A 24,912-nucleotide genomic window follows, 5' to 3' on the forward strand; every position below is an offset into this window, starting at 1 on the left:
AAAGAAATGTTTAAAAAACAGGCAGTCAGGCTATCAGCCAATGTGAAATGTTGAGGCAGGCAAGTGGTTGGCAACGGCAGGTGTTTATTTGTAGCAAGTTAAAGGGAAAATTGTTGAGTGAACAGCTCGTGCTCTGTGCTAGTTTGAGCCTAGCTAGAGTGTTTTGGTGAGAAGAATTAGATGATAGGCTGTGAAAAGGAAACAGTGGTGATGGCTACTGCACTCATAGGCTTGCTGAGAGGGATAAGAACAAGAACACAAACATAGATAAGAGAGTTGCTCTCTGTCTAGGGCTGCATGAACTTCTCTCTCTAACCTAACCTGCCATCTGTGCGACTAAATCCATCTGCTTCCTAACCCCTCTGTCTGACCCTCCAAACTACCTTGAGCGTAAGGCAAAGTCTGGGGTAAGGTAGAGGGGTGGGGAGAAGGTGGAAGGGTGGTTGAGAGCCCCTCTTGGGGACTCCGGTTTCTGGGAGGGCTGTTGTGTGTCTGTATTACCTTTTTAACTTGTCTGTTTCTGTATCTGTTGTAAATACCTGCTTGTATGTTGTGCTAAGCTGTAAGTGTAAAGCTTCATTGGATTTCCAGATGGACTGAACCTAGCCCGGGTGATTTTCCCAAGTGTGTGTGGGGGTGGGTAACACCCAAACCATCACACTCTCCCACAGAGATGGTGCTTGAGCTGTGATCCTGACCATCAGGGATGTTTCCTTATTTCAGGATGAAGACTAGAGCTGTGTGGTTATGACTGGTGAGATGTGAAGAAATAAGGAGCTGCTGAGCGTTTGGCCTTGCAGCTGACCTGTGTCTATACCAGGAGTCCTCACACTTTTTAAACAGGGGGCCAGTCACTGTCCCTCAGACACTGTCAGCAGCTGGACTACAGTTTGTTGGTGACCGAACTGTAGTTTGGTTCCAGCCCAGTAGTGTCAGGGCTGGACTATAGTTTGGTTCCAGCCCAGTAGTGTCAGAGGCTGGACTATAGTTTGGTTCCAGCCCAGTAGTGTCAGAGGCTGGACTATAGTTTGGTTCCAGCCCAGTAGTGTCAGAGGCTGGACTATAGTTTGGTTCCAGCCCAGTAGTGTCAGAGGCTGGACTATAGTTTGGTTCCAGCCCAGTAGTGTCAGGGCTGGACTATAGTTTAGTTCCAGCCCAGTAGTGTCAGAGGCTGGACTATAGTTTGGTTCCAGCCCAGTAGTGTCAGAGGTTGGACCTATAGTTTGGTTCCAGCCCAGTAGTGTCAGAGGCTGCACTATAGCTTGGTTCCAGCCCAGTAGTGTCAGAGGCTGCACTATAGTTTGGTTCCAGTCCAGTAGTGTCAGAGGCTGGACTATAGTTTGGTTCCAGTCCAGTAGTGTCAGAGGCTGGACTATAGTTTGGTTCCAGCCCAGTAGTGTCAGAGGCTGGACTATAGTTTGGTTCCAGCCCAGTAGTGTCAGGGCTGGACTATAGTTTGGTTCCAGCCCAGTAGTGTCAGAGGCTGGACTATAGTTTGGTTCCAGCCCAGTAGTGTCAGAGGCTGGACTATAGTTTGGTTCCAGCCCAGTAGTGTCAGAGGCTGGACTATAGTTTGGTTCCAGCCCAGTAGTGTCAGAGGCTGGACTATAGTTTGGTTCCAGCCCAGTAGTGTCAGGGCTGGACTATAGTTTGGTTCCAGCCCAGTAGTGTCAGGGCTGGACTATAGTTTGGTTCCAGCCCAGTAGTGTCAGGGCTGGTCTATGGTTTGGTTCCAGCCCAGTAGTGTCAGGGCTGGACTATAGTTTGGTTCCAGCCCAGTAGTGTCAGAGGCCAGACCATAGTTTGGTTCCAGCCCTGTCCCAGCAGGTGCCTGGGGGCTGCAGAGGCTGATGAGTGGATTAAGTGGCAGGAATTGGCTGTTTGGTTTCCCCCCAACCCCTAGCAGAGTGAGGGCAGGGGTGTTCGGTAAATACTGTCGGGCTGGACTGAGGACCCTGGGGGGCTGTATCTGGCCTGTGGGCTGTAGTTTGAGGACCCTGGGGGGCTGTATCTGGCCTGTTAGCTGTAGTTTGAGCACCCTGGGGGGCTGTATCTGGCCTGTTAGCTGTAGTTTGAGCACCCTGGGGGGGCTGTATCTGGCCTGTTAGCTGTAGTTTGAGCACCCTGGGAGGCCGTATCTGGCCCACAGGCCATAGTCTGAGAACCCCTGGTCTATACCATCACACTGCCAGGCCTCACTGCGGGGTAGTCAGTCCTCAGCCCATGTGGTTTGTATCAGGGCTGAGGAGAGACTGTGGGCATGGGACTGGATCCTAGAGGCTGTGTGGCGTGGTCGTGGCTGTGCTGCAGGTTTGAGGTCCTTAGTAGCACCACCACCAAACATGGTGTAGCTCTGCCCTGTCCTAGTGCAGATGTACTGAAGGTGTTAGGAGAGACCTGTGCTGCCATTTTAGCAGCTGCAGGGGGTGAGATGTGAATCACACAGCACAGGCAGCAAGGAGAAGGACAGGCAAAGCTTCAGGTGTCCACAGGGAGAAATGCACAGGGTCAGATGTTGAAATCCAAGCATGGTCATCTTGTCCCAGGCCTTGCTTCATAGAATCAACCAGATTGGAAGAGACCTCCAAGATCATTCAGTCCAACCTAGCACCCAGCCCTGTCCAGTCAGCTAGACCATGGCACTAAGTGCCTCAGCCAGGCTTTTCTTGAGCACCTCCAGGGATGACATCTCCGTCACCTCCCTGGGCAGCCCATTCACCTCTGGTGATTCCTACCTTTCTCTGCATGTCTCAAGGTGTTGCCATTTTGACTGGGCAGTAGGTCTGACTGCTCAAACTCAAGTCTGAGTGTGGGATAAACAAACTGGGTATCCTTGCAAAAGCTGCCTGTAGGGTTTTTACAGCAGGAGGGGAATAACATTGTAATGAGGCAATACTGGTTGGGAGGGAAGGTCCTGCTGTAGTGGACTACCTGTAACTGCGTGATTCATGGAGGGATGAATAACTGTAGTTTATTGATGGTGGCAGGGAAGGTATGTGCTCCTGGAGTGATGCATGGATTTGGCATTAAATGAATCCTGAATTAATATAATAACAATACTCTGGCCTGGTTTTTGCTCTAGCCTGATAGATGAGACTCCCTCCTGGAAGGTGGGTAATGCACTCTGGGAGTCTGTTAAGCCTGAGAAAGATTTCTGGTCTGTTAATTAAAAGCTGGGTGCTGCTACTGCCAACAGCATCCTCCTCTCCTCTCCAATTTGATCTGAAAGAGTGGAGGAGGGAGCTGGTCCCTGGCACTCTGAGGTAAAGTTTTAGGCTGTCAGTCAGTCTTAAATGCATTGCTAATTTGGTGCTTCCTGGAGATGCCTGCACTCCAAAAGGGTGACTTATGTTTAGAGGCTTTGCTCTCCTCAGCTGCACTGATCTGACCATCATAGCTGCACCTGGGCTTAGCGTGCTGCTTTCAGTTGGTTTTTGCCTAGATGTGCTGGGCTCTCTGGTGCATTTCATGCTGCCCTGCCTGGGAGCAGGGTGCCTCAGAGGCAAAATGCTGTGATGTTTTGGCGTGCCTATGTCCCATTGTCTGAGCTAACTCTTGTGTTGCTCTTGAGTTAATAAAGAAATAAATACAGATACTGATGAAGATACGAGGAGAGAGTGTGGTCCTCTGGTCTTTTTTGACCCTGGAGTTGGGTGGAAACAGTGCCTGTTCTATAGAGAATTCCTTCTTTAGACAGAGCTTTGTGGCAGTCAAAGATCGAGGAAAAAACACGAGTGTGGTTAGGAGGGAAGAAATGCTGGGAGTACTGAATCACCATTTTTAGTTTCCTTTTGCAGATGGAAGCTGTTGTCAGTTTTGCTTCCTCTGGTAGATGGGAATATTCCAGTGAAGCAGCTGCAGACCCATCATTGCTGTTTTCCCATGGAAAATGTTGCTACTATTAAAAGGGCACTTTCTGTCAGAAGAGCACTCTGCCAGACATTTCCTGATTTGGCTTTGTACTTAACCTTTTGTCTCACTTTCTCCATCTGTAAAATGGATGTGTTCGTTCTCAACCACCTGTATAAAACGCTGAAATTTGTTCATGAACTTATGGCAGTGTGGTCCCATTTAAGATTCAGTTGCTTTGGAAGATTCAGCTCCTCTCATGGCAATTCCCCATGGAGCCAATCCTATCACTCACATAGGCAGGAATGTGTAAAATGTGAATGTTAAACAATGACAAAGTGTATTATTGTAAAATTCTATGCATTCACCAATTCCATGCAGCATGCATGTACTGTGTCCAGTTCTGGGCTCCTCAGTTCAAGAGAGATGTTGAGATACTGAAATGTGTCCAGAGAAGGATGACAAAGCTGGTGAGGGGCCTGGAACACAAACCCTGGGAGGAGAGGCTGAGGGAGCTGGGGGTGTGCAGCCTGGAGAAGAGGAGGCTCAGGGCTGACCTCATTGCTGTCTGCAACTACCTGAAGGGAGGTTGTAGCCAGGTGGGAGTTGATCTCTTCTGCCTGGCAACCAGCAATAGAACAAGGGGACACAGTCTCAAGTTGTGCCAGGGGAGGTCTAGGCTGGATGTTAGGAGGAAGTTCTTGCCAGAGAGAGTGATTGGCATTGGAATGGGCTGCCCAGGGAGGTGGTGGAGGCACTATCCCTGGAGGTGTTCAAGGAGAGCCTGGCTGAGACACTTAGTGCCATGGTCTAGTTGCTTGTCTAGGGCTGTGTGCTAGGTTGGCCTGGATGATCTTGGAGGTCTCTTCCAACCTTGTTGATTCTATGAAATTCTGTGCAGATGATCACTTTTATTTTGCTACTGCTTCTCTGTGTCCTGGGAAGATTACTTCTTGTCCCTCTTTGAGTCTGCTGCAGATATGTGACTTTAACATTTGCATGCATAAATTAATCATACTTATGTATCAGGAATAGTTTTGAGCATACTCCTAAAATTATGATGACTGGTATTTTATTTGAGAATCTGTTTTGTTGTTGCTGTTGATAACAATAACAATGACACGAGGAGTGAGGAGCATTTCTCATCTTGGTTTTGTCAATCTATACTTAATTGACCGTAGAGGCTGCAGTATTTCCTTCAGTCTTTTTTCATCGAAACAAGTGTGTGCTATGTAGTCTAATAAATCAAAAGCTAATTTGGGATGTGTGATGGTTTGGGTGTTACCCACTCTCCACACACTTTGGAAAATCACCCTGACTAGACTCAGCAGCTCTGGAAAATTGAATGAAGCTTTATATTTACAGCTTAGCACAACATACAAGCAGGTATTTACAATATATACCGGAATATACAAGTTTAAAAGTAATACAGAAACACAACATCCCTCCCAGAAACCAGAGTCCCCAGGAGGGGCTCTCAACTACCCTTCCACCTTCTCCCCACCCCTCTACCTTACCCCAGACTTTGCCTTATGCTCAAGGTAGTTTGGAGGGTTGGCCAGGGGGATTAGGAAGCAGATGGATTAGTCAGGCAGGTTAGAGAGCGAAGTTCATGTAGCCCCGAGAGACAGAGAGCAACTCTCTTATCTATATTTATGTTCTTGTTCTTATCCCTCTCAGCAAGCCTATGAGTGCAGTAGCCATCACCATTGTTTCCTTTTCACAGCCTATAATCTAATTCTTCTCACCAAAATATCCCAACTAGGCTTGAACTAGCACAGAATGGACCAATTAGTGTCTCTTCAGTATTAATGCAGTTGTATTTGGGCCACATTTTCTAAGAATGCCATGTTTTTTTCTACAACTTAGCAGTTTGGTGAATTTTATTATCTTTAAAAGAGTTCTTTAAGATGTTATGGTAATGTGCTGTGTGCTTTGGTAGGTTGACAGAGTTTGAAGACACACCAACAAGTCAGCTAACCATAGATGAGTTTATGAAGATCGACTTGGAAGAAGAATGTGATCCTCCTTCCTTTACAGCTGGTCAAAAAAAACTGAAGATACAGCAGGTGAATTCTGAATCAGATGCTCTGTGTATTTCTCTCCTTCCTTTCTATATGCCTTTTTGAATCAGTCAATGCTAAATACTAGCTGAGCAGCCTTTGATAAGCTTTAGTTACATTTACTTTGAGGTTATTAAGAGAAGAATGAATATTTATGGGTGTGATGCCTGTTAAATGAAGGATTTTTTTTGTTTTATTGCCAAGGGAATAGCTTCCCAGTTAAAAAGAAAGAAGTTTTTCTCCTATATCACTTTTTGCTCACTCCTCCAGAGAGACTTGCTCTTTTAAGTATGTATCTTGAAATGTAGCTTTAAACCCCCCTTGATGAGAGATCGAAGTATGTCTGTTGTCTTAGCCAGCTACTGGGGGATGTAGACTCACTGCTCTCCTTAGTGCAGGTCAGGGTGGCTAAGTAAATGACCATCACCTGAGCTGCTGTGTTTTGCAAGATGGCAGTGTCTGCTGCTCAGGCAGCAGCAAGCATGCATACACATATCTGCCATACATAGTTGTATGGCAGATGAGGACTCAACATGCCCTGCCCAGGTGCTCCCCATTTACAAGCTGATGCATTTACACCACACAATGTTCTCCATGCTTGCTTTCCTGCTGCATGTGTTGCCCAAATTGTGCTTTGACATTTTTATTGTTAGAATCTTAGAATCAGCCAGATTGGAAGAGATCTCAAAGATCATCCAGTCCAACCTGAGATTGTGGCATGGATGTCTTGAATACCTGTCCTAATGTCTGCATTTCTCTTTTATCTGCAGTGCTCATTCTTCCTCCTCAGCTAGAAATCATCAGGGTGGCTAAGGTGTGAGCTTTGTAATCAGAGGTGGGGGTTGGTCTCTTCTGCCAGGTAACCAGCTACAAAACAAGGAGACACAGTCTCAAGTTGCACTTGGTGCCATGGTCTAGTTGACTGGATAGGGCTGGAGGATAGGCTGGACTGGATGATCTTGGAGGTCTTTTCCAACCTGGTTGATTCTATGATTCTATGATTCTAAGTTGTAGTGGGGGAGGTCTAGGCTGGATGTTAGGGGGAAGTTCTTCCCAGAGTGATTGGCATTGGAATGGGCTGCCCAGGGAGGTGGTGGAGTCACTGTCCCTGGAGTTGTTGAAGAAAAGCCTGGCTGAGGCACTTAGTGCCATAGTCTAGCTGATTGGCTGGGGCTGGGTGTTCGGTTGGGCTGGATGATCTTGGAGGTCTCTTCCAACCTGGTTGATTAAAAATAAAAAAGGAAAAAAAAAAAGAAAAGTTGAATTCTTTTAGTAATTTGATGCTGATTTTGTTTATTTTCATTTCAGCTGGAGAAGGCATTATCAAAAAAGCTGGAAGATTTTGAAGGTATAAATTGTCTTCAGCATAACAAACATATCACTCTTTTGCTCAAAACTGCATCAGTGAGTGCTGAGTTGTATTTTTATTTCATTGCCACAGGGGAAATAACGAGCTATCAAGACGAAATAGAGATTGAATTAGAAAACAGTAGACCCAAAGCAAAAGGAGTATTTGCAAATTTCACTAAAGATGGTAAGTCTGTAAAATCTTGTGACTGCTTAAATAATAGTGAGTTCATGTCCTCCAGGCAGTCTTAAATGTATGAACCTTATTGTGATAAATGTGATGAGATGTGTACTTGGTTAGTACAAGATGTCTAGCGTGTTAAGGTTCTCTCCACCCATTAGTTGGTTCATATATCAGGCTTCAAAACAACTGCAGGCCAATGGGATGAGATTTAACAAGACCAAGTGCAGGCTTCTGCACTTTGGCCACAACAACCCTGAGCGGCACCACAAGCTGGGGAAAGGGTGGCTGGAGAGCAGCCAGGAAGAAAGGGACCTGTGGAGACTGGTAGATAGTAGCTGAAGTTGCAGTGTGCCCAGGTGGGCAGGAAAGCCTGACCTGTATCAGGAACAGTGTGGCCAGTAGGACGAGGGAGGTTATTCTTCCCCTGTACTCAGCACTGGTCAGACCACATCTTGAGTACTGTGTCCAGTTCTGGGCTTCTCAGTTCAAGAGAGATGTTGAGATACTGGAATGTGTCCAGAGAAGGGTGACAAAGCTGGTGAGGGGCCTGGAACACAGCCATGTGAGGAGAGGCTGAGGGAGCTGGTGGTGTTTATCCTGGAGAAGAGGAGGCTCAGGGCTGACCTCATTGCTGTCTACAACTACCTGAAGGGAGGTTGTAGCCAGGTGGGGGTTGGTCTCTTCTGGGCAGCCAGCAATAGAACAAAGGGTAGACACAGTCTCAAGTTGTGCCAGGGGAGGTCTAGGCTGGATGTTAGGAGGAAGTTCCTGCCAGAGAGAGTGACTGGCATTGGAATAGGCTGCCCAGGGAGGTGGTGGAGTTGCTGTCCGTGGAGGTGTTGAAGCAAAGCCTGGCTGAGGCACTTAGTGCCATGGTCTAGATGATTGGCTAGGGCTGGGTGCTAGGTTGGACTGGCTGATCTTGGAGGTCTCTTTCAACCTGATTGATTCTATGATTCTGTGATACATTCTTCATTACACTTCCAGTTCATTATTGATTTCTGTTGTTTTTTTCTTTCCTGGTGCAGTATAAGCTTGGTCCTGGCACCTGGGAATATTGCCTTTCTTCCCTGAAAGTGCACTGGTTCAGTGTCTAGGCCCTTCTGTCACTGAATCCCCTAGTTGACTAAGCCACACAGAAGGGCTTTTTATAGCTTTAAATGCCTTTTTTTTTTCCATTTGGAATTGTACCAGAAAGTTACCACCTTCTCTTTCAATGCCTTTTTACCTGCCATAACTTGATACTAATTTGATTATAAACGATGGCAGTTTACTCAAAAATAGATGTTAATAACTGAAGTAATGTATTTGAAGAGCATCTGGTAACTCCATGTATTCATATATTTTACTAAAATATTGTGTATTTCTTCCACAGATTTTCTCTCAAGATTTTTGTTCTTTAAGTTGGTGCCTCTCTGTTTGTTTAGTTTCTGTAACAGATGGCACACAGTGATCTGTTGGGGTTTTTTTTCTCTTACAGATTCTATAGAAGACAATACCTCTAGCTTACTTGGAGAGGAGGAGGCAGAAGATGAGGAACTGGAAGCAGCTGCTAATCACTTAAACAAGGACTTTTATAATGAACTTCATCAGGAGGATAGCATTAAAAAAAAAGAAGCTGGGGAATGCAAAAATGGAAATGAAGCTCTCATAAGACCACCTGCGCTGGAATCCTTGCTGGGCCCACTCCCCACTGCAGCTAGTCTTGGCATAACAGAGTCCATAAAAGAGTGCATATCCACTAAGGACCGAGAGCCTGGTGAGTAGAAGGAGATCAGAGAATGAAGTGGACACATGCAGCCAGTTGTGGGTCCGTGGAGCTGTTCAAGGCAGGATTGGACGTGGCACTTGGTGCCATGGTCTAGCCTTGAGCTCTGTGGTAAAGGGTTGGACTTGATGATCTATGAGGTCTCTTCCAACCTTGGTGATACTGTGATGCTGTGTGATATTGTGAGTTTCCCTGTATCTTCATGGTTACTGTAGTAGCAATTCCTTGAATTTCTCGAGGTGCAGGAGATGTGAGGCTGGATGGCACCGTTTGGTCCCATTGGTCATTGACATCTGCTCCCAGGAAGCTGCAGGAGAATCTGGAGTGTATAATTATTTTCTGAAGCTTGAGAATGTGTATTTCTTATTCAAGTAGATTTGTAACCATATAATAGCTGATGGGCATATTTGAAGCCATGCAATCTCAGTTAGGAAATTGAAGGAATCAGATTCCTTTAAATATGGCTGGGAATTAGAACCTAAGCCTGAGAATTTTAGATCAAGGCAGACTTTCTCAGGAGACATTTTATTGGAGTCAAAGACGCTGCTGTCTCTCTGATTAAGAATCTTTTCAGATGACAAATATTTGATGTATTTGTAAGAGGAAATAACTGGTTGTATGCTTTTCTTTCCTTTGACATGGACTTTGCTGTCTGCTTTGGTGGTTTTGCCTCATTTTTTTTCAAACTCCCAGATCTCTCTGTAACTTGGAGCTCCATTCAGTGGAGGCAGGGACTGATCAACTAAGGGTGCCAATTTTGCCAGAGCCATTAAGGCAGACAGCACAGCATACAGCCAGTTGTCCAGGCAGGTTTATTTGCTTTCTGTTCCATGTGCTTGAGCTTTATGAAGATGACATTTTCATAAATTCTTTTTGCATCTTAATGACTCCCAAGAACAGAACTTACCTAAAGGGCATTTTATTCTTTTCTTTGTTGCAGTTAATTTTTCCATTGTAAGGCACACCTGTCCAAATCTGTTCTGTCAGCTTACCTGGGGATCAGTGCAGCAGAACATTTTGTAACCCAAACTGTTCTGATGCGAATTTCTGTTCAACAGCACCTACTTACAATAAGGTACTTACAATAAGGAACTGAACACATTCAGATTCTTATTACCTTAGTGTTTGAGTTCCAGAAATGTAGCAGGGTGATTCCACGCTTGTATTTTGCACAAATGAAACCATATAGAAACAGCTGAGTGGGTTTGGTTTTGTTTTAATTACAATAAAGAAAATGGATGGCTTGTGGATCATCTTTCTCCTGGAAATCAGTGGTTCATGTCACAGGGAGGTCAGTAATGGCTAGAAGCTGTTGTTGTCTGGCTAGCCAGTGACCTGTAAAAATGAGTTGCCTGTTATGGACGTTTCTCAGCTGGCATTGCTATTGACTGTTCTAATGGACAGGCTGAGGGCTGAGTTTAAAGATGGAACTGTGCTGATACAGCCAGGTATGTTCCTCTGAGTTGGGCTTCAGGCAGGAGAGTGCATGGCTGCTCATGCTGTGGCTTGTCTGGCTTTGCTGTTTGTTTACTTTCAAAACTGGAGGATGTGCCAAATGAACTAGATTTCAAACCCAAATAGGTTTCAGTCTGTTCTGCTTTAAATACAGCTGAGAAATCATTGCAGGTGCTGAAACAAGCACTTACTTTCTTAACACTTGAACCTTGCAAGCCAAATTGCTGGTTTGGTTTTATTTTGATTGTAGATGCTGCTACAGTCTCCACTGATTCTACTGATTTATTTAAATCTTTTAAAGGTTTCATTTAACTTAAATTCAGCTTGGTTATGTCTGTAGTGTGGAGTGGTCATGCTGGTGTGCAGTTTCCAGTCTCTTAGCCTCTGGCATGTGTAATGTGTTACCTCCTCAAGGACTTGGTTTCCCTTGGAAAGTCGTCTGGGTTCAGGAGTAGTATTGGAGCCTTCCTGTGCTTTGGATGGTCAGGGACCCGATTTGGCAACTGGTCTGGGCACTTGGCTTGCAGGTGACACGTTATTACACAGAATAAAGCAAACCTCTTGTTAAGATGCCTCCTGTTGGTCACCTGTGCATCTTAGCTCTGAATCCCAATGAAAAGCAGTGTAGTTTCTGTCACCTCAGGCAATGATGCCTTCAGCTCTGCCTCATAGCTCTGGGAAATCTCAGAAAGGTTTGTACTTGGAGGCAGTATCTTCTTCTATCAGGCCAACAGGATTGATGTAAGAAAATTAGACAATTTCCAGGTTTCTGAAAAAGAAAATGTCAGGTTTTGAAGCTAAATGTAAGGATGAGAGCAGTTGCTCGGAGTTTAATTTGCGATGGCACAATTATAGATTATCCTGAAACAAAAGTAGTTGGTACCTGTTAAGGGAAGAGGAAGACTATAAAAATCACCTGCATTTGTTCTCTGTATTTGAATTTTGTTTAGTGCAGCTTACATTGTGAATCTCAGCTGCTATGATATTTCATGTTCCAACACAAATTCATTGCAGAGGGCAAAGAGGCATTGCAGCATTGCACCTTTAAGGTCCTTCTTCACAACTAAGTCATAGACCAGGAACCTTTCCCTTCCCTCAGACCTCTGTGACTGTGAGTCATCTTCCACTGTGTGGACCATGTGAGTCAGGTTGGTCCAGAGACCTTAATCAGGTTGATTTTTTTATCTCCTGCTGGTCTCCACATGTTGTTGAATGGGTGTATCGTGTCATGTAGCAGTTGGAAATGACATGTCTGGTGCTATGTGGTGAGGGTTCCCATCAAACCCTCCTGGTGATACACTGTGTTGTTTGGCAGGTGGCTATTAAATAGGAGCTCAGCCAGCAGGTGCCATATGCACGATGTCTGCCCTCCTTAAATGCAGGGTATCTCCTTTGCTAATGATCTCTCTTCCTCAAGGAAATCTCTGCTGCAGGTACCTTCTGGAGACTTTGTTTTTCATTTGGCTTTTGCATGTGGTAATTCAGTTTATAGTTGCATACATCAGCTGCTTTGGGAAATCTTCCACCTTTGTGCTGTGGTGGCTGCAGCAACAGCAGAAGGTTTCTCACAAACTGCTTATGCAGATAGGACTTGAGCAGAGAGCTCAAGTATTAAGAAAATTTCAGTGTATTTTTGCTCCACTTACAGTTGGTATTTGAGCAGTATGAGCTTGTCTATATGACTGTTTTATGGAAAGTATAGTATTTTAGCCAATTTGCATTACAAAGAGAGCATGTAAGGTACTGGCTTAATGAGTCTGAGGCAATAAAGTGCTCAGAATAAACACTACATTTGACTGTTTTATTCCTGCAAAGAGTATTAATTTGCAGAGACAGTTAAGCTGGTATCTGTTTTAGTCTTTGCAAACTCCCTCTTTCATACTCTTTGTGATAAGAGTGCTTTATAATGAGACCTCATTTTCAGTGATGAAGGCTGGGTACATCAATCTGTCCATTTTCTTGGCCATGCAGCGTCCCCATGCTCTCCCCATGCTCTACATGATGTTTCTGATTCTGCAGTTCCTCAAACAAGGGCACTGTTTCCTTCAGGAGACTGCCACAGTCAAATATCATGAAGTTCATTCTCAAGAAATAATATTCTTTAGTGTAAAATTTCCCACCACAATTAATTTTTGTGTCTTATGCCATTTCAAATAACCTATCACCTTTCTTGGTGTTTCTGTCTTTCTGATATTTGCTGGCTGTTACTCTGTCCTTTTCCATGGTATGCTGCTAGGCTGTATGATGCCAGTTCATCTCTTCTTGCCATATGGAGGAAAAGTAACAAGCTTAATTCTGACCAGAGCAAAAAGTGAGAAAGGTCTAATAATAACAGAGATAATGATAAAACATAGGTTAATGATTGACCTTACCTAACTTCCCCTTCATGATCCAGGCAGTGCTTGAAACCTCAGTTTTTGGTTTGATTCAGAATTCACAGGCAGTCACTCAGGGCAGTAGTTTCAGAGGATGGAACATGCTCCTGCATGTCCTGATGAAAGCAAGCAGCTTTTGCAGTGAGAAATCACAGTGCATGTACCAGCTTGTGCTTGGTTAGGCAGCCAGCTAACTGTGCTTGCTGCTAGTTTCACAAAGAATACACCAGAAAGGCCTTGCCCTCGTTCACAATTAAAGGGTTTGCTCATTTTATTGCTCCTTGTATTTATGCCTCCTTTACTGCTGCAAGCATAATCTGCTCTGGGCTGAGGTTGAAAGATGTTTTCATTGATTTCTGTGGGTGTTGAAGACCCCATGCAGACAGTGTTCATTGATTGAATAGTTGTCCTCCCTGTGTGCCAGTGCTTTTCAACTTCTTACTCAAGGAGAATGTGAGAAGTGGCTAAAGATGAAGTTTTATGAGGCAGGGGTGGGCTTATCCTCCAGAGTCTTAGTTTTTTCCTCCAGATTTCATCCCCCACAGCTGCCAGGTCTCAGTTCGTACTTTGTCTTGGCCTTGAGGCTTCCGTGATGCTTCCACAAGCAGACTCAGCTCCTTTACCCAGTGGGAAAAAAATGCATATGTGTATGATCTCCCTCTTCTTTTGGTATTTCACAGTATCACCAAGGTTGGAAGAGACCTCACAGATCATCAAGTCCAACCCTTTACCACAGTGCCCAAGGCTAGACCATGGCACCAAGTGCCACATCCAACCTTGCCTTGAACTGCCCCAGGGACGACGACTCCACCACCTCCCCAGGCAGCCCATTCCAGTGCCTAATGACTCTCTCAGTGAAGAACTTTCTCCTCACCTCGAGCCGAAATTTCCCCTGGCGCAGCCTGAGGCTGTGTCCTCTTGTTCTGGAGCTGGCCACCTGAGAGAAGAGAGCAACCTCCTCCTGGCCACAACCACCCCTCAGGTAGTTGTAGACAGCAATAAGGTCACCCCTGAGCCTCCTCTTCTCCAGGCTAAACAACCCTAGTAGTAGCAGATGATCAGAGCAGGCAGTACTGCAGGCAGGAAAGTTTGCAGAAATGTGACATTTCTAGCAGAGTCTGAGCTGTTGTGGAAGGATGGTTAAGGATGCCCATAGGCTGAGAGCAACTGGAGAATGGTTCTTGGTGGCTACGTGTGCCAAGGAGACTTCTTCACCCTATCCATGATCCCAGCTCAAATTGTGGCAATTCAAGGGGCAGGCTCACTGCTCTCCATTGCTGCTCCATCAATGGATGAGTGTTGACCTTCTCTGCATGCTGATTTCTTCTCCTAGCATTCTCATTTCTTCCTCAGATTTTGTCTGACTACATCAGTGCCAACTGTTTGAAAATATATAAATATATATATATGCATATAAAAGTACAGAAATAGATATGATCAGTAATTAGAGAGAACATAATGAAGCACTATTGAATCATAATTACTGCATGCATGAGAAATAAAGCTGCTGAGTTTAGTGCTAATTGTGTTACATATGCAAAGTAGACTTGGCCATCACTGCAAGTGTTCATGTCCCCATCCTGATCACAGTTCTGACTCTGACTTCGGTGCTGCAGTTGTCTTGATGATTTTAAGCCCCACCTGTGGAAATAAGCATTGTGTCTGACCTGCTTGGTGCCACTTTCCTTGTGTGATGCTTTCTGAGCACTTTGAGGGTTTGATCTTTGTGTGCTGTTTGCACATTGGAAAACATTTTCTGTGGCAGGACAAGCTCTTTCCCAATTTTGAGATCTAAGCACTAAGAGCCTTGGTACAAGCTAATCTTTCTAATCTACCCTCTTTATGCCTGTGTTTGGCAGTCTTGATAGACTGCACCACTGATTGAGCCTTCATTATGCCTTTAATGAGATGTGAAGAGCTTGCTGCAGCCAGCATGGTAATAGGGGACCACCAGCTGCTTTGAATGCAGTTTTTTGATACCTGAAGTCTCAGTTATGAATTACAGATGCCATAATTTTCTTCCTTGGCTCTGTATGTCCCTCACACACAAGTATTGTGTGTGCATGCATTACTCCCAAAATCTGTGTGCACTTTTTTTTCATGCAGGATCTTTACATTTCCTTGAAGGATAGGAATGCTTTGAATTTGCTCCATGTTCGTGCCACAGCTAGCTAGGAAAGTTAAGGGATGGAAACTAATCATATAGTTTGGCTGAAAGATTTCCAAACAAATCTGGAGAGTTTTGGAGTGAAACCTGCAGTTTGTTAGAGCCATCAGGGAGATCAATTTGAGTGGAGGCATAAGCTGAATCCTGTGAATATGTTTTTAGAACATTGGTGAATGTTTCAGGAATTTTCCAAAGAGCTGGTTTATCAATACAGACACTGCTCATAGGAAAATATGTGCCCTTTTAACCAGAAGTCTTGCTCAAAAAGACCTTCTCCAAAGTAATGGGGCAGGAGAGGGTATGGAAAGCAGAGTTCAGGGGAGCAGACTTGTCTTTTAAACCTTACTTGGCCATGTTGCATGTGAATGGCTGCTCTTTGCCCTTGGCTAACCATCCTGGCTTTCCTGTTGTCCTGGCTGTTTCACTTTTGTATTGAAAGATTTTAATATAACCCAAGAATATGTGCAACACTGATATGTCTGTTGTCTAAACTGTTTTGTGGCTAGTAAGTTGTGTTTTCTGTGACTAGACACTGTCTTTCAGTATTATATATTTCTGGATACTTTTTGGTCAGGCATTGATGTAGGCTGTCCCAGAAAGGTGATGGAGTTGCCAGCCTTAGAGGTGTTGAATGTATGGAATCATAGAATCAACCAGGTTGGAAGAGACCTCCAAGATCATCCAGTCCAACCTAGCACCCAGCCCTATCCAGTCAACTAGACCATGGCACTAAATGCCCCATCCAGGCTTTTCTTGAACACCTTCAGGGACAGCAGCTCCACCACCTTGCTGGATTCCTCTTCAGGAGCAACCTTCTGATGCTGCAGGCAATATCCAGTTTTATAGATCCACATAACAGAAGCCCAAGGCGAGTGGCAGATCTGCCCAACTCAGAAATGTCTCGAGCACATCTTCCATGAGTGAGATGATTGTGGAATGCTGCTGCCTCCACAATGGCAGGGGAGAACCAAACTGCACAGCCAGGAAGTTGGCTGCTGATATGGTCTGAGAGTCCAGGTGCCACTGGCAGCTCTCTCAAAGGACCCCAGGGCTTGCCAAGCCTGCAAGTTCGCACGGAATGGTGCAAAAGTGGGAAGAAGCATCCAAAAGCAGGGATGGTGTAAAACCAAGAGCAGTGCAAAAAGGTAGGAGCTATCATGGCAGGAATCTGGTCTGTCAGGCACTCTGTCAAGGTGGGAGTTCTTTCAAAGTGGGGAACTCTCAAGACAGGAACCTTTTCGCCTTCTCTCTTGCTCTATTTATCCTTTTCTAGACAAAGTGTCCATTTGCCATTTTATGCTGGGTGTGACAACCCAGCCAAGCACCAGCCCGATTCCAGCACGGGCTCCCACACAGGTCAAGCCATGTGTAGGAAAGTGCCTTTTGCTGTTCCCCCCTCAAGCCTGCAGGGCGAGGTGGGGAAAGCAGTTTTTGCACCAGCTTCTCCCATTCAAACCCACAGCAGGGGAAAAGAAAGGAATTTGGAGTACCCCAGAACAGAGCAATATGTCTTTTCTGTTTTGGATTCTTCCAGTATAAGCATGATGGAAAATCAGTTTTATTTTCACTTTGAGTAGCATAAAAGCTTTACATTGTTCTTTGATGAGAAGGCTGACCTACCACTTAAGGCCTTGTCCTTCCTTCCTTGAGAGAAAAAATGGCAAAAACGCTGCTTCACCTGGCTGCTCTTTGCAGGCTCTTTGGAGAAGGAGGTGGCAGCAAAGCTGTTTCTCTCCATTTTGGAGGCATACGGTTGGGTGAGGAGAGTGAATCGGCTGAACAGAGGCTCTGCTGCGTCATCTGTGTGTTGACATGTGGCATGTGTCTGCTGTTGCATCAATATGAGTTTTAGTGAAGCAGGGAGAAGCAATCACCCTGAGCAGGTTTTTATGCGGCTTTTCCTTGTGTTGAGAAGTTTAAGTCTGCTGTCATCTGCTCTACCTAGGCTTAAAGGGCTTAAGGAGGTGTCCAGGAGCACAGAGCCAGACATGCAGGAAGAAAAAGAGTTCAAATGGATCTTAAAAAAGGTCCTTTTCCTGTGCCTAAGCAGTTATGAGAACAGTTTTTCCCTAAATACAAAGGGAGACTTGTGTTTTGGAGTTGACTTGGATGCCTCTGCATTTGTAGGTGTCAGTCCAAGGTTTTCCTTCTGTAGGAACTCCTTGTCAAGGTTTTCTCCTCTCTGTACTCACTAGCATCTGAAAAGATGCTGGCTCTCAGCATCGAAGATACTTTCAGGAACATTTGTAATTATTCCTGTCTTTCATAGAATCAATTTCATAGAATCAACCAGGTTGGAAGAGACCTCCAAGATCATCCAGTCCAACCTATCCCCCAGCCCTATCCAGTCAACTAGACCATGGCACTAAGTGCCTCATCCAGTCTTTTCTTCAACACCTCCAGGGATGATGCCTCCACCACCTTTCTTGGCGCCTGGACTCAGGAAACCTTTGGAAATGTAACCATCACATGCCCCACTCCTAAATCCTGGTTGAAATAGGCTACAAATTGAGATGAGGCTGAGAGGCAATGCTGAAGGGTAACAGCTCAGATGCCTACAGGCACACAGGAAACCTGGCCAAAAAAAACCTGAATAACTCCCTGCTAGTAAGAGTTATATCTGCACCTGCCAGGATTTGAACCTATTAATGCTCAGTATTATTTGGTTAGGTGGCTAGTTTGCAGACGAAACAGACATTCCTGCCTTTCTCCTCTGCCAAAAAGGAAGAAAAGTCTTTCACTAAAAAAGTCAACTGAAAACTGGAATTGTTCATTAGAGAGTTGTGGAAGGGGAAATGTGTGGAAGCTATGGAGAGGACATTAAATTCGCATGGAAAGCTGCCTGCTCAGGAGGATGTTATTTGAGCAATTCATCATGGTATCTGAAATGTCAGGAGTGGAGGCCTGGGTTGAGTTCAGGGAGTCTTCATGGTCTCAGTTGTTATTGAGAATAAAGACTTATTAACCTAGGTCAAGGAGCCGCAAAACATGCCCTTGGAAGAAGGAAATACAGCACATAGAGGTTTGCAAGGCTTAGCTACTTTGGGTTTAATACAGTGGGTGATAAATCGATGTGCAAGTGCTGTGGTGGATCCTGACCACTTCACATTTGTCTTGCATCCTTGGAAAAAGCTGAAATAATCCTTTGTTTAGTACTTTATTTTCTCGTGGTGCAGATCCAGCTGGTAAAAGCACTACCCACAAACTGGAAATCCAGCAAAGTAAGCCCTTTACATGGAGTGCCATTTCTGTGAGGTTTTGATAGGAGGTGGTTGATGCCCCATTCCGGAGGTGTTTAAAGCCAGGCTGGCTGAGGCTCTGGCCAGCTTGATTTAGGGTAGGGTGTCCCTGGCCATGGCAGGGGCATTGGAACTAGATGATCCTTGTAGTCCCTTCCAACCCTAACTGATTCTATGATTCTAATATTATTTGGTTTTTTGTGTAGCAATTTGTTGTTCAGCTTTTGTTCGGTAGCTTTGCATTTAGTTTGGAAAATTAATTCCTATATCCTCTTAAGGATTAACTTTGTCACACCCTTACCACACTTTATCTGTTTGTTTGTTGGTCTGAAATCTGTGGGACTGTTGTAGTAGTCAAGATAAATGTGCGTATACATGGATTGGACTGTCGCTTAGGATCATAGAATCAACCAGGTTGGAAGAGACCTCCAAGATCATCCAGTCCAACCTAGCACCCAGCCCTAGACAATCAACCAGACCATGGCACTAAGTGCCTCAGCCAGGCTTTGCTTCAACACCTCCAGGGATGGTGACTCCACCACCTCCCTGGGCAGCCCATTCCAATGCCAATCACTCCTTCTGGCAAGAACTTCCTCCTGACATCCAGCCTAGACCTCCCCTGCCACAACTTGAGACTGTGTCCCCTTGTTCTGTTGCTGGGTGCCTGGCAGAAGAGACCAACTCCCACCTGGCTACAGCCTCCCTTCAGGTAGTTGTAGACAGCAGTGAGGTCTGCCCTGAGCCTCCTCTTCTCCAGGATAAACAGCCCCAGCTCCCTCAGCTCCTCCTCACAGGGCTGTGTTCCAGGCCTCTCACCAGCTTTGTCACCCTTCTCTGGACACTTTCCAGTATCTCAACATCTCTCTTGAATTGAGGAACACAGTTGAGGAACTGGACACAGTACTCAAGGTGTGGCTTGACCAGTGCTGAGTACAGGGGCAGAATAACCTCCCTTGTCCTACTGGCCACACTGTTCCCGATGCAGGCCAGGATGCCATTGGCTCTCTTGGCCGCTTGGGCACACTGCTGTGTAGATGTGTAGGGCTTGTGTAGATGACCCTTGTAATTAGGGATTTCAGATATGGCATTACAGACTGTTGATTAAAACAGTCATGTGTTTAGCCTTGTATAATTTTAGCTTGACATTTTTGTTTTGATAAATGCTTTCCTGACAAAAATGGATGTACCATCCAGTAGAGGAATAATATTAATGTTGACATTTGACAATTAAAAACAATTTTGGATTATGCCACTCCTGATGGCTTTTGAAATAATTTATTTTTCAGTCTTACTTTAGGATTGGTTCATTTATTAGGTCTTTATTCCTGTGTGGCAATGAGATAATTGCTATTTATGTATTGTTTTTAATCCTGTAAGCAATTATAATCAAAGCAGCCAAATATAGAGTCTGCTTTGACCTGGAATCAGAGTGACCTGTCAACACGAGGCTACTGTAGTCTTCAGCTTTTCAGTTCATTTTCTTTTTCGTAGGCACTCACCAGAATGCATTCAGTAGGGCTGAAAAAATTGCATTTAGAGTGTTTGGTGCTCGTTAATTGCGGTGGTGCAAAGCTGTAGAAACTGGCAGATAAGACCAGCCTAGGGTTGGTTATTAGTAACAACAATCATGATCTTCTGTTTAACAGTGTGTGGGTCAGCATCCAAAGTGGTTGAAGGGGGGAGATGCCAGCAGGTTACAATTGGAGGGGTGGCTGCAGATAAAGGGGAAATTGCAACAAGTTGACTCCAGTTTTTTTTTTCAGGCAAGTTTTGCAATAAGGGAGCAGAAAATATTTCTTTTTTAAAGATAGCAATTTAAGGTGAGACTCAGCACTGTGCCCAGGTGGCCAAGAGAGCCAATGGCATCCTGGCCTGCTTCAGGAGCAGTGTGGTCAGTAGGACAAGAGAGGTTTTTCTTCTCTTGTACTCAACACTGTTCAGGGCACATCTTGAGTGCTGTGTCCAGTTCTGGGCTCCTCAATTCAAGAGAGATGTTGAGATACTGGAAGGTGTCCAGAGAAGGGTAACAAAGCTGGTGAGAGGCCTGGAAGACAAACCCTATGAGGAGAGGCTGAGGGAGCTGGGGGTGTTTAGCCTAGAGAAGAGAAGGCTCAGGGGTGACCTCATTGCTGTCTACTACTACCTGAAGGGAGGCTGGAGCCAGGTGGGGTTGGTCTCTTCTGCCAGGCAAGCAGCAACAGAACAAGGGGACACGGTGCGAAGTTGTGCCAGGGGAGGTCTAGGCTGGATGTTAGGAGGAAGTTATTGGCAGAGAGAGTGATTGTCGTTGGAATGGGCTGCCCAGGGAGGTGGTGGAGTTGCTGTCCCCGGAGGTGTTCAAGAAAAGCCTGGCTGAGGCACTTAGTGCCATGGTCTGGTTGACTGGCTAGGGCTGGGTGCTAGGTTGGACTGGATGATCTTGGAGGTCTCTTCCAACCTGGTTGATTCTATGATTCTGTGACTCAGCTTTCATATATTGAAACACATATGTACACCTTAGATTGTAGAAGTTGTTTTCTGTATTGAAAATCTGGATTTTTACAACTGTGCAGCAGAAAGAAGGGAATGAATATGAAATGAGAGAGAGTAAATAATGCTATTAAGTAGGACCAAGAAAGAAACTTGGAGCAAGAAACAAGGCTCTTGAGGTAGGTAAAAATGCAGAAGCCAGAAGTAAACAGCTGTACAGTAGGTGGAAGGTTACCATTTTTCAGCAAATTCACTACCTTAATGCCATGTCTGATTAGTCACGGTGGGGAAGCCACTGTGTGTGCACAGATGGGAAGGAAGTAAAACAGAGCTCTGTGACCAAATCATTAACACTTCTGTAGGAGCAAGACAAATGAGTGATTTTGGAATTTACACTTAATGACCCTTACTAATTTCCTGCTAAAGGTAATAAATGCGAATCCACCTTACCATAGAAGTCAAGTATTGAAATGATGCAACATCCATATCTATGTGTCAGATTGTGTCACTGGCAGTGGTACTGGGTTCTGTCATTCAGTAAAACATTTCTGCTAGTTTGAGCCTAGCTGAAATATTTTGGTGAGAAGAATTAGATTATAGGCTGTGAAGAGGAAACAATGGTGATTTCTACTTCACTCATAGGCTTGCTGAGATGTGTAAAAACAAGAACACAAACACAGATAAGATGGTTGCTGGTGTGGGTCTCTGGGTGCCTGTACTTTTCTCCCTGGCCTGCTTTCTGTGTAACTAATCCTTCTGCTTTCTAACCCCCGTGGCCAGTCCTCCAAACTCACCTTGCATGTAAGGCAAAGTCAGGGATAAGGTAGAGGGGTGGAAAGAAAGTGGAAGGGTGATTGGGAGCCCCTCCTGGGGACTCTAGTTTCTGGGAGGGCTCTTTTGTTTCTGTATCACTTTTAACTTACCTTTTTCTGTATATAGAATCATAGAATCATAAAATAGACCAGGTTGGAAGAGACCTCCAAGATCATCCACTCCAGCCTAGCATCCAGCCCTAGACAATCAACCAGACCATGGCACTAAGTGCTTCAGCCAGGCTTTTGTTCAACACCTCCAGGGACGGTGACTCCACCACCTCCCTGGGCAGCCCATTCCAATGCCAGTCACTCTCTCTGTGAAGAACTTCCTCCTAACATCCAGCCTATCCTTTCCCTACCACAACTAGAGACTGTGTCCCCTTGTTCTATTGCTGTATGTATTGTCAGTATCTGCTTGTATGTTGTGCTAAGCTGTAAATATAAAGCTTCATTCCTTAATTTCCAGCCAGCTGAGTCTAGCCTGGGTGATTTCTTAGGAGTGGGGGAGTGGGTAACACCCAAACCATCACTTAGCCTGGAGAAGAGGAGGCTCAGGGGTGATCTTATTACTGTCTACAACTACCTGAAGGGGCATTGTAGCCAGGTGGGGGGTGGCCTCTTCTCCCAGGTAACCAGCAATAGAACAAGGGGACACAGTCTCAAGTTGTGCCAGGGTAGGTCTAGGCTGGATATTAGGAAGAAGTTCTTCCCAGGGAGAGTGATTTCCCATTGGAATGGGCTGCCCAGGGAGGTGGTGGAGGCACCGTCCCTGGGGGTGTTCAAGAAAAGCCTGGCTGAGGCACTTAGTGCCATGGTCTAGTTGCTTGGATAGGGCAGGGTGCTAGGTTGGACTGGATGATCTTGGAGGTCTCTTCCAACCTGGTTGATTCTATGATTCTATGTAAGAAATTGCTTTTGCATAAAGCCTCCCTTTACACTTCAATCCAGAGCCTTTACCCTTAGTAGAAGTACTGCTTTCTGTGTCCTCATGTCTCTATAGCTGTGGCAGAACTAATACAAGGTTCCTGCACTTAGTACTTGCTGAAGAGCAGAGAAAAAAAATCCCTGTTTTACACTACACTGGTTGAAGTGCTCCAGTTTTAATGGGGAGCAGGTGTGTCAGGTTGTGATGTTGTGGGTGCTGCTGGTTAAGATTAAGCAGTGTCTGTCTTCTCTGGCTTGACCCCCTCCTGACTGCTGGTGTTAGTGTACGTGAATTTGCCTCTCTCACTTGGGTCTGTTAAAATGTGATGGACTCATTCAGCCATTTTTAGTAACACAGCAGTTTTGACAGAGTGGCATTCAAGTCTGCACTGAGGTACCAGTGCTGATGAGGTTTTATGATCCATCAGTGAACAGGAATGGGCAATTTCAGATGTGCTGTTGTCTCAGGTTCATTTTATATGTGGAATCTTTGTACTGGGAGCAAGGTTGATGTTTGAAGTTCAGCTATAGGAACACAGCACTTGGAAAACTGTGAGAAATGAAGAAGTTTGGTTTAACAAGGTGAGGAGGGAATTCAAAAAGGCACACACGATTCTCTCCTGAAAAAGGTTTCTTTTAAATTTAAAGTTTACTGTTTTATCTTGACTTTGAGAAAGCTTGCATGAAACTTTCTTGCCTTTGAAAGCTCAGTAGTGACTCTTGAAGTACTTTGACTGAAACAGAAAATTTAGTAGCAAGGCATTTTGAGGATGGAACGATATTTGAGGGCAAGTAATTTAAACAGGTACTAATAAGAACCAGTGTGTACCTGAAAGGATACAATCAGTGTACACACACACAGAGTGGGTAGGATATCACTGGGAGCAATAAAATCTGGGAATTCTTCATACAGCTTTCATCACAAACAATTTTTTATGGTATGGCCTGTGAAGCGATTGAAATGCAGAGAGCTGGCACATCACTAGGCTGATAATTCTTCCTGCTGCTTACAACTTATTCTCAGTACAGGTGCCCCCAATTCTTTCTTCCTATCACATTAAAAGTTTCTTGTCTGCTTCAATTTCATGCCTACCTCAAATGTAGCATTTTTGAAATTGCCCCTCCAATATTTTTCCCCCTCTTTAGAAGTTTATATCAGATGAAATCTAACTGCTGGTTTTTATCCTAAGGTTTACACTTCAACTTTTAACAAGCTTGTTTGTAAGAACAGCCTTCCTTAAGAGAGTGCTTAGCTGATCCATCAATAATTATGTAGTAATAAAGCAACTGTGTAAAAAATGGCAGCTCCTTGCTGAACAGATTGGTGTGCAGAGCTGCTGACAAAGATGAATGTTTATTACATTTTACTACTTTTGGTTCTGCAGATGCAATACAGCTATTTTCTTCTTGGCAGAAGCATCATCAAAAGTAATTTCCAGTTGTGGAATGTTTATGATAATATGGGTGTATATAGGAGGCACTTTTTAGGATATCGAGTAGTGACAGGACTAGGGGGAATGGAGCAAAGCTGGAGATGGGTAGGTTCAGGCTGGATGTGAGGAGGAAGTTGTTCAGCATGAGAGTGGTGAGAGGCTGGAATGGGTTGCCCAGGGAGGTGGTTGAGGCCCCATGGCTGGAGGTGTTTAAGGCCAGGCTGGCTGAGGCTGTGGGCAGCCTGATCTAGGGTAGGATGTATGTGCCCATGGCAGGGAGGTTGGAAATAGATGATCCTTGTGGTCCCTTCCAACCCTGATTGATTCTATGATTCTGTGAACTAGGGAATGCCCAGAGTGACTTTCAAATACCAACATGAGTTTGCAATGCTGATAATGCAGTGGGGGAAAACCCCAAAGAAAGAAAACTTTTTAATTGTACTTCTTTGCTTAATGGATTTTTAAATCAGTCACTGGAACAGAGCACCCAGGAAACCCTACAGTGTCTTAGTTAACTCTTCTGAATTAATTGCTGTGCTATTAATTGTCAATTCCCCCAAATTTGGCAAGGTTCCTCATTCTCTTTGCTGCATATAAAGATTTCTACTTTTAATTTTAATACAATGTGGTGAAAAATGTAGTGTCTAAAAATAACATGAAAGTTGAAATTGTTATTCTTCTTTGTCATCTTTTTTTCCCCCAAGTGCCAGTGCCATTAAGGCTGTGATTTAGGTTACTTCATGTTGTTCAAATACGTTCTCTTCTTTTGGGCAAAATGTGGAACAGAATAGTAGCTGGGAGATGCACAGATGTTTCAGTCAGTG

The 24,912-nt window shown here is 44.8% G+C and overlaps 1 protein-coding gene across 13 annotated transcripts in view; it reads left to right on the top strand.

Moving 5' to 3' along the window:
* The window catches only part of BRF1 (BRF1 RNA polymerase III transcription initiation factor subunit), a 481,847-nt gene that overhangs the window by 139,272 nt on the left and 317,663 nt on the right, over positions 1-24,912 (top strand). For all 13 annotated transcript variants that reach the window (XR_010305870.1, XR_010305866.1, XR_010305858.1 and 10 more), the window contains 4 exons: positions 5,792-5,918; positions 7,221-7,260; positions 7,354-7,446; positions 8,924-9,202. Coding sequence is in view for 7 of the 13 variants with exons in the window: in XM_064159979.1 (XP_064016049.1) it covers positions 5,792-5,918; positions 7,221-7,260; positions 7,354-7,446; positions 8,924-9,202 (539 nt within the window). In the remaining 6 variants the exon portion in view is untranslated. The remainder of the gene's footprint in view (positions 1-5,791; positions 5,919-7,220; positions 7,261-7,353; positions 7,447-8,923; positions 9,203-24,912) is intronic.

This window comes from Pogoniulus pusillus, chromosome 1 (assembly GCF_015220805.1).
Source record: "Pogoniulus pusillus isolate bPogPus1 chromosome 1, bPogPus1.pri, whole genome shotgun sequence".
In the NCBI taxonomy this organism is placed as follows: Eukaryota; Metazoa; Chordata; class Aves; order Piciformes; family Lybiidae; genus Pogoniulus; species Pogoniulus pusillus.